Source organism: Garra rufa, chromosome 10 (assembly GCF_049309525.1).
Source record: "Garra rufa chromosome 10, GarRuf1.0, whole genome shotgun sequence".
In the NCBI taxonomy this organism is placed as follows: domain Eukaryota; kingdom Metazoa; phylum Chordata; class Actinopteri; order Cypriniformes; family Cyprinidae; genus Garra; species Garra rufa.
In genome coordinates this window covers 16,753,934-16,763,920 of record NC_133370.1, presented here as the reverse complement: position 1 = coordinate 16,763,920, position 9,987 = coordinate 16,753,934, and the positions used below count along the sequence as shown (strand labels likewise).

At 36.4% G+C, this 9,987-nt stretch overlaps 1 protein-coding gene and 1 long non-coding RNA gene across 2 annotated transcripts; one reads left to right on the top strand and one right to left on the bottom strand.

Moving 5' to 3' along the window:
* Nucleotides 1-1,673: 1,673 nt before the first annotated feature.
* LOC141343580 (uncharacterized) lies at nucleotides 1,674-2,975 on the bottom strand. The gene is made up of 3 exons (XR_012356779.1): nucleotides 2,595-2,975; nucleotides 2,080-2,113; nucleotides 1,674-1,920 (listed from the first exon to the last, which is right to left on the bottom strand). It is a non-coding gene; the product is annotated as an uncharacterized lncRNA (long non-coding RNA).
* A 2,137-nt stretch (nucleotides 2,976-5,112) lies between these two features.
* Nucleotides 5,113-6,138, top strand: LOC141343619 (complement C1q-like protein 2). The gene is made up of 3 exons (XM_073848198.1): nucleotides 5,113-5,293; nucleotides 5,630-5,755; nucleotides 5,858-6,138. The coding sequence occupies exons 1-3, from the start codon at nucleotides 5,113-5,115 to the stop codon at nucleotides 6,136-6,138; spliced, it is 588 nt and encodes a 195-aa protein (XP_073704299.1).
* Nucleotides 6,139-9,987: the final 3,849 nt, after the last annotated feature.

Below are 9,987 nucleotides of genomic sequence, written 5' to 3'. Positions count from 1 at the left end.
AGACTTCAACATATGCACAATAAAGTAGGTCCCAACTCATGGGCATTATAGCAGACTTCAACATGCACATTATAGTAGACTTCAACATATGCACAATAAAGTAGGCCCCAACTCATGGGCATTATAGCAGACTTCAACATATACACGTATAGTAGACCTAAACATATTGCACAATAAAGTAGGCATCAACTCGTGGACATTAGCTATAGTAGACAGCACATTATAGTATACTTCAACACATGCACAATAAAGTAGGCCTCACCTTACTTCATCCCTTAAACTACCGAGCCTGGAAAAATAAACAACTATCAGACCCCAATATTTACAAAATAACGCAAAAACAAAATCATTACTTGGAGCCCCCCCTCCAAAAAAAATAAACAATTACCTGCCTGCATCACACTAAATTGGTGTAATAAACACGCACACACTTCAAGCTCAAAGAAAAGATCGCTCACATTCTCCTATTTATAGACAACACTCTCTCTCCAAACACACTTTAGATTTTCTCCTAAAGAGAAAGCTAGATGTATCAAAACTAGGAATCGGCAGCATCATTTCCTCAACTCCCGTATTAAACAACATAAAGCATTCGTACGGTGTCATAATTCTATATTAAGTGGTTTCATTGCAAACAAGCAAGTGAATTATGCTCCCAACATCCACATGGCACCACAACATACTGCACGCTCCAACCACAGTGAAAGACAATGGCTGCGTCCGAAATCGCCTACTCAATGAGTAGGTACTTAATTTCAATAAGTACTTACTTAACGAGCGCTAAAAGAGTACCTACTCAACAGCCAAATCTCGTTGAGTATGGATGCGTTCCGCCATGTTGACGTTATCATGTGACCTATGACGTTATAACAAGCGCAACATGAAATGATATGAGCGACGGATTTAATTCATCTATCTGTAAACATTTTGATGTTGATGAAATTTGCTTATTTTGGATTGATTGAAGTTTTTATATTTTTAACAATACTAAAATGACTAAAACCCCCAAATTTGTTGTCTTGAATATGTTAATGGGCAAAATTGTGCAAAAATAGCTTAGATCTGATTTGTTTTCCTTTTTCCTGCTGAATTTCTCTGTCCTTTCATCCCTGAAACTTAAAATAATAATAAATAAATAACAAAAACAAAGGCAATTTTTAATTCATTGCGATTTTATGAATATTCAAATATATTTAATTTTTTTTTTCTGTATCTAATCTTGTACTATGTACGCAAACCTTTTATAGTTATGTTTTCTGTCATGATTGTTAAAGATACTTAAGTCTTTCCCTGAGTTTGTATGGAATTATAAATTCTGCAGTAATAATAATACAAAAATTTGAGCGACAGCGACACCTCATGGCATCAGTAACATGACAACCCTACCCAGTACGCTCTCCTCCATGTTTACAACATCTGCACAAAAGAGACGTCGATCAGTTGCTCAAAGATCTTACCTTTGGAGAAGACTGTTGATTTTACACTCGGAAAATTTAAGTATTACTATTTAGAAATTAAAATAACTTTAGAATGCATTGCTAGCCCACTCCAACACGTACCAACAATAATAATGATAAATGCTGACTAATAATTAATGATATTTTTAGTTAAACAAGCATAATGTTGTTATTTTTTTCAATGAAGTAATGAATAAATGCATAGGCTTATGAAAATGTTATATTTTATTTACTGACAACATCAGGAAACATGAATAAATTAGTAAAATAATAAAAGTAACCATGAACATAAATAAATACACATGGAACAAAGCTTTATTAAACATATTGGTCTTCTAGTCTTTTTGATGAAGAGACCGCAGCAACATCTGGTCCAGATGAAACAAAGGGCAGGTGGAGTGATGGAGGGTCTCATTTCCAGGATGCTGCTGTGGATTTCTCCTTTGTCACTGCACACACCAGTCTGCAGACATTTCAGATCATACAAAGATGCACAAATATAATACAAAAACTGTCATTTTAACAGCACAGTGTCATTAGATCTCTGTATTGGAAGTTACAAAATGATCAATCTTTATATTAAGTTTCGCATTTTACTTTTCCCCAAAAATGCTGCAGTCACCTTTCCTTTCAGGTCCTGCTCCACCACAAAACATCTGCAACAAAGGCACATAAATCAAGAATCAGAAAAGTTCTGTTATAGCTCTATTTGAAATGAATTTGAAGTTCAGTTATGCCTACTATATGTATATGTGTTTATTTACATTACTTACATTAATGTAAAGCAGTGACAACGAATTCTCACATAACGTCCATCACTCACTCAGATGTTTTGTGTTTTGTGTTGCTCTAGTCTAGAACATTTTCCTGTCATTTGTTAAATAGACATTTATTAAACGTCTTTAAAATGTATATGTTTTATGTAAATCCGCTTTTAAAGACGTGCGCGTGCGCTACCTGAAGCTTAATGTTCGCTATACGTCATAAAACATGTTTTAACAGCGAAATCACAAATATACTAACTATAGCATACTGTATAACATCTTGGCACCTTATGCAAATCAACAGTTTACGATAAAGTAGCTCAACAAATATGATTTTTAAGACAGGGAACCGTGTTTTGGTTGAAATTCTCACATTTGTAAACACCCTCGCCGTGGTTCTCAATCACGTTCGATGATGACGTTTTGGCCTCCTGTGGACTCCTGGGATTGAAAAGTATCCATCGATGAAGACTTCAGGATCTGGGCTGAAGCAGTAGGACATCCGGGGATTTCTCGCCTACTCTTTTGTGAATACTGAGGTTTCGGACGTACTTCTTTCTTCACGTACTCTTTTTTTCCTACTATATAGTAGTTAAGTAGGCATATTCGGACGCACTTTAAGTAGACGTACACCCGAATCTCGCGAGAAGTAGTGCATTCGCCTACTAATTCTCGCCTACTCTTTTATAAATACTTAGGATTCGGACATACTTATTTGCTCGCCTACTGCTTTTCCCTACTAAATAGTAGAGAAGTAGGCGATTTCGGACGCAGCCACTGTCTGAGACAGAATGAGAAAGAGAGAGCGAGCGTCAACAACGAACTTCCTTAACTTCCGTTTTATTATCCCGCATTATATACTCTCAACAGCGCCTCCCAGAGGAAATTATCACTGACGACTGTCACAAGCCTATATTTGTAATATTCTAAACAGTTAAGAGTTTTAAATTTTAATAAAAATCGGAGGAAAATTTTCATTCCATTAGTAGTAGTGCTATCTCATTATAAGTGAAACATTTATAGGCTGTTGTGTTGACAAAATGGCAAGTGTATTCAGAAGTCATGCTTTTGTTTAACATGAACTAGCCAGCAGAAGCAAAAATAAAACATTTAATAAACAAAGGTTTATGTGGTGATTGTGTATGGTTTTGATTTACCCTGAACGAGCTTACAACCACTGGTATGTGTTCTTATACAGAACCAATGTTTCACACTGAAATATACATTTTGTCAAAATAATCAGTGTAATTATTTAAAACATCATTTTATTGCTGCTGTACTATTAAAAGTATCTTCACAACACCTGTAAAAGGGGCCTATTTCTTTAGTTTCTCTGGACAATTGCTCATCTAAAGTTCTATGGACACTTTTAAAAATGGACAGATGGTAATTGTTTTCAATCATCCTCTAGGTGACCGCTATGAATCAACAGCTATAGTTCAATCTCTTTGCCTATGTGTGTCTCCGTGAGACTTCATGGGTCTTTCTTACAGAAAAAAAATTGTATTTTTGCTTGCAACACTAATATTTTATTCTGTTATGTTTTCAAATGCATGGAAAATGCACCTTTAAAGACAAGCTGTAGGTCTGGTGAAAGTGTGGTAAAACAACTGATGTAGAGGGAACAAATACTAAACTGCTGTCTGAATATTAAAACTTCAACCCTTTTAACTTAAGCAACAAGCTGAGCTAATCAAATTTAAAAATTCACTTCTGCCTAGTAACGGTGAATGTTATTTCCCAAAGTGCAAAATCAACATCTTTGTTGATCCTGGAACAACATTCCAACATTCATAACTGAGGTATACGTTTACAGGAAATGTCAGTTTTAGCCTTACAACCAGAGTTAGGTGCTTTTACACCCTTGTTATTCAACAATAACAATACTGTCATTTGTTATACTGTCATTTCCTTCTCATTTTAGCGATAAATTATGAGCAGGTTTCGGCAAATCTCAGTTCTTTACAACATGTACGAGGAGCCTTTGCTCTCCACTAATCTACTGTAAAAAGGATGAAGACCCCAGTCTAAACTTTTCTTACTTTAACATCATAATACAGGCCAAATAAAATATAGATATATTCTTTTGTCATTAGGAGATGAACATGAATCCACCTGGTGTAAAATATTAAGTCAGTATCAGAATGCTTTGCATTTTTCTTGTAACATTTGCACTACTCAGATATCAAATACAGATTTTAACAAAATAAACATTGGACCCTTTTACTGATATTTCACTTGTTTGCAAAGATGTTTCCGCAAAGAAAATCCAACAACTGGTGTGTTCCCTTATGTGGGGTTGCTTCTTGATTTTTGTTTATATGACACTCCAAAATATTTTGGCTAAACAAACTACAATTACCTGAGCATGTTGTCAAACATGATACAATGCCAGTCAAATGTTTGGACTAATTAAAGGAATAGTTCACCCAAAAATGAAAATTAGCCCATTATTAGGACTTCATTCTTTCAGACAAATCCAATCAGAGATATTAAAAATTATCTTGCACTTCCAAGCTTTAGAATTAGATATGCAGGTGTTTTTTCTTCACCTCTTTTCACTAGTAAGAACTGAATTAGAGAGCTCTCTAATTGGCATTGTTAGTATTTATAGCTTACACTAGTAAAAATGCTATTATGACAAATCATCTTGGCTTATTCCATTAATTAATACACTCCTGTCTTTACATTAAGTTGACAAAGAAAATGTGCTGTGTCATATGTACAATACATGGCACTGATAAATGGCATGGGCACATGGCATGCGGACATCAGGTGCAACAGGAATTTCCGGAACCAAAACCTTTATATAGCTTGTGTTGTGTTGGAAATAGAGTAATTCAGCGTAGGAACGTGTTCAAGTGGTGTGACTGCAAAACCTTAAGGTAAAGATGTCCTGCATCATTCTGTATCCACTGCTGCTTCTCCTCTTCAGCTCTGCCACTTTGTCTGAGGTCCAGCAGAAAGAGAGAGGAGTGCAGGCTAATGGGACTCAGCGTTTGAATGAGCTGGGTTCTCTGAAGAACAGACTGCAGGTCAAAGAGGAACAGCTGGGGCAGCTCAAGAGACAAGGTAACCTTCTGTCTGTTCTCAATTCACAAAAAAAATAAATAAATAAAAAATAAAAAACACTTTACATGGGGGGAAAGCTAAGGGGAAAAAGTTAGTTACATATCTGTTTGTGTTTTATTTACCACTGTTACACTTCCTCACTGTTGACAGAGTAATTTCAGTAATTACGCAGTTTCAATCCTTTACTAGCCAGTAGTCGACGTAAACATATTTAAACAGACTCTATAAACTACTGTATGACCAATGAAATATGAGAGATATGAAATAAATGATTTCTGTAATTGTAACATTATGCATGATTATTTTTTAACAAAATAATTTCTCTGATTCTCACAGAAGATAAAGTGGCATTTGGTGCCTCACTTGGACCCGTAGGTAACGTCGGACCTTTCAGCACTGATATAATTCTGGTTTACAAAGATGTCTTTGTGAATGAAGGAAGTGCTTACAACCCAACCACTGGTATGTGTTCTTATAAGGAACCTGTATTAAAATAAACATTTTGTCAAAATAAACAGTATAATTATATCAGCATAAAAACTTTATTTGCTGTGTATGTTACAGGTATCTTTACAGCCTTTGTTAAAGGAGTCTATTTCTTCACTTTCACTGGACATAACCGCTCATCTAAACCCATGGGTCTAAGACTCTTTAAAAATGGACAACAGATGATAACTGTTTACAATCATCCTCTAGGTGACCGCTATGAAACAGCATCTAATTCAATCGCTTTGACTCTAGAGAAAGGAGATCAAGTCTATATGCTTCTGTGGGCAAATACATGGGTCTTCGACAATGTAAATGACCACACTACATTTACTGGCTATTTAATTTTTTCTCTTTGAAAGTTTTAAATCCAGGAAGTTCACTATACTGTACTTCTCAACAAGTCTCAACAGCAGACTCTTCAAATCCTGATTCACTTAAAAGTAAAATAAAAGCATTACAGCACATGTTCAAGTTCTTTTGAGTTTAATGCTTGTTTGTTGTATTACAGATTTGATATTTGTAATTCTCCATGTTTCCTTAATAAAGAAATTTAGAAACTGACACACGAGATTCTCAGTTGTCATGCTTTGTGGTTGACTCATTTGTATGTAGAAAAAGGTCTGTGCAGAGAGATTTAGAGAATGTTAATCAACACACTTTACAAGTCAAGACTGGATATGTCACCTGTTCTTTCTCTCTTCAATTGTGAACAAATAAAACTTAACCTATAGTTAAAAGGATATACATAGTTTGTCCTCAAACTGTAGGCTACACAAAACTAGAATAATCAGCATTTGAATGGGAAAGAGACACTTCACTCATTCTAAGGAAAGTCTTTATTGGTCAATGTACAGAAAGTGCTGCAGTGACCATCAAAGAAGTTAAACAAAAACCCTTTACAAAACAAAAGGAGAGAAACATATACAAAAGAATAGTCTTACATGATTTTACAGGGTTGATCTTTTTAAAAGTTTCTTTTTTGTTCCTGTTCTATAACACACACGGTAAAAAGGACTAGCGAAATATAGGAATGAAAGTTGTGGAAGGTGAAGGAGGGGGAACGGGATGTCTCACAAGGCTGACATCACAAGCACATTTGGCTGATGGCATGAGAAATCCTAACCACTGCAACAGACATTACATGAAACCCAACGCACATATTCATAAATGTCAAGGGAGAAAATAAAACGTAAAACAAATGAAAATTTGATGTTTATCTGCTTACCCCCAGGGCATCCAAAATGTAGGTGACTTTGTTTCCTCAGAAAAACACAAATGAAGATTTTCAACGAAAACCGGTGCAGTCTGCCAGTCATATAATGGACGTAGATGGGCACCAAACCTTTAAAAGTAAACATGCACAGACAAATCCAAATTACACCCTGAAACTCGTGACAATACATTGATGTCCTAAGACATGAAACGATCGTTTTTTGCGAGAAACTGAACAGTATTTATATAATTTTTTACCTTTGATACACAGCCACGTCCATCTGTCATGAGCACGAGCTTAACATCCGGCTCGTTACATGTGAACACGCTCTGGCGTAGTATACGCAAACGCCGTAAGGGGAAATCAGTGAAAAGTCCCGGATGAGTTTGCGCAAGCAAACGTAATCTTTTAGCTTTAAATCGGTTTGAACAATCAGGATAAGCGCAAGTAATTACCATTTTGAATAGCCGCTATAGCCACAATCTCTGTGCTTTATGTAAACAATGAGTGTTGTATACATGCGTTTGCGTTATTCGGCGTTTGCGCATTCTATGCCAGAGCGCGTTCTCGTCACGAGCCGGATGCTAAACTCGTGCTCAGGACAGTTGGACGTGGCTGTGTATCAAAGGTAAAAAATGGTATAAATACTGTTCAGTTTCTCACAAAAACCGATCGTTTCATGTCTTAGGACATTAATGTATCGTCACGAGCCGCAGGGTGTAATTTGGACTTGTCTGTGCATGTTTTTGTTTACTTTTAAAGGTTTGGTGCCCATCCACTCATATTATTTGGCTGGGAGACTGCACCGGTTTTCGTTAAAAATCTTCGTTTGTGTTCTGCTGAGGAAACAAAGTCACCTACGTCTTGGATGCCCTGGGGGTAAGCAGATACACATCAAATTTTCATTTTTGGGTGAACTATCCCTTTAAGAATCATCTACAGTAGCTCTGGCTTTACTTAAACCTCTATTCTGTTGGAAAGCAAAACAGTGTCAAAAGCCTCAGTTTTCACAAGATTTTGCTTTTGTTTGTAGTTTTCATACAATTCTATTTCATTTCTTTGCCTGGAAGATTTAATTGAATTGTACACTGTGGGGAGGTTAGTAAAGACCTTCACAATAGGCCTATACCAAAATAGCTCCAGGCTAAAACCACTGAACAATTTTCTTCTATTTTCTTTCCTTTAATAGTTTAAAAGTGCCTTTGTCTACAGAGACTCTATTTGACAAATCTATTTGAAGTGAAGTGAGGGAGAACCCATCCGCAGTTGAGGTGAGGACACCATGAACGATAAAAGAGAGATCAACACGGACAGAGAGAGGAGGAGGAGGAGGAGGAGGAGGAGGAATCTTCCTCTTCAGCAAGCAAGTGTGGACACAAACAGGCTGTGTGAGAGATGCAGGAGGACGTGAGGAATCTGAGTCACCATTCAACTACTCTACAGTTCCCTATTTACAGAAGACAGGCATATAAAAATGTACAGACACGCTTCCTCCTATCTTACCACTGAGAACTGAAAAAAGGGAATAAGTTTGATTTTTTTTTTGTTTTGTTTTTAAATGTTATCTCTTTACTATAGAACTTTTGCTTAAAGAGAACCATCTCAATCAAAATCTCTCTGAGGATCTAAAATAAACCTATTTGCTAGATTTCAAATGAAGAAAATATCATTATTACAGTATATACTTTCATTGCAAAAAACAACTTTTGGGTATTTACTATTGCACATCAATGCAATATTCAGTGTTACTCTGAAGTCAACAAATGGTGAAAGCAAAGCCACACTGTCAAATATTACAGTTTAGTATTTCTGAAAGGGAGAAAGCATCATGACGTTAGACTAGAATCCGATTAATCAACATGAAAAACATTAAAAAACAGTAAACGTAAATAAAAAAACATCCCAGAGATGTTGAGTCACAATTTATTCCATTGTGTCAATTTATCTTTCCTTTTCGTGGATCTACTGAGACACTGCAGTGCAGCTTATACTACTAAAGTACATACAGGCTTTGCAGCGTTTGGACTGAGGGGTGCGACTCCCAATATTGACCAGCAGATGGCGGTACAGGATGCTTTTTGTGGGTGTTGGAAAGAGTCAAAATCAGGCTGATATGTGACAGCTTTTCAGGCAATAAATTCTGGCTTCTGTAAGTGTGAGAGGGCATTAAATGCGAGTGTTTTATGTATATAAATGTGTGCGTGTGTGTGCTCAAGTCTATGTCTGCATGTGAAGCGTACTTGTGTGAAGGTGTATGCATGTGTGTGAGCGACTGTGTTTGTGTATTTTAATAGGGTAACGTTGACGGGTCCCACTCCAGCTTTCCTTTCACTTTTCCCTTCTGAATGTTAGTCTCTTCCTCTTCATCACTGTCCTCGGATTCAGCACTAGAGAGATCTCCTGCCAGTTCATCATCCTCTTCGTCTTCATCCTCCTCTTCCTCTGGCTCCTCCTCCCTGATCTCCTCAGCAATCTGAGTCCCATCAATGCTCTACAATCAAACACAGAACGATGCCATTTAGACCACATTCATGATGAAACGGTAAAACTCAACACACTACAAAAAGCAGTGTTGTTATTGTTAAAGGATTAGTTCACTTTCAGAATAAAAACTTCCTGATAATTTTGAGAAAAACATTCCAGGATTTTTCTCTATATAGTGGACTTCAATGGGGATGAAGAGTTGATGGTCCAAATTGCAGTTTTAATGTAGCTTTAAAGGGCTCTACACGATTCCAGTCGAGGAATAAGGGTCTTATCTAGTGGAACAAATTGTCACTTTCTAAAAAAAACCCCCAAAAATGTATATCCTTTTTAACCACAAATGCTAGACCCCCAGAGCTAGTGCAAGATGAGCATTTGTGGTTAAAAATATATCAATTAATTTTTTTTTTTTTTAGAAAATAACTGATTGTTTTGATACATAGATTGATACATACATTCCTTGGCGAGGATTGTGTAGAGCCTTTTGAAGCTGCTTTGAAACTGCAAT

Bases quoted from the DNA above. Each gene is read 5' to 3' on its own strand.
- LOC141343619 (XM_073848198.1), top strand. From the start codon at position 5,113: ATGTCCTGCATCATTCTGTATCCACTGCTGCTTCTCCTCTTCAGCTCT. The intron at 5,294-5,629 runs GTAACCTTCTGT...TGATTCTCACAG, and splicing joins GGGGCAGCTCAAGAGACAAG to AAGATAAAGTGGCATTTGGT. The intron at 5,756-5,857 runs GTATGTGTTCTT...TGTATGTTACAG, and splicing joins TGCTTACAACCCAACCACTG to GTATCTTTACAGCCTTTGTT.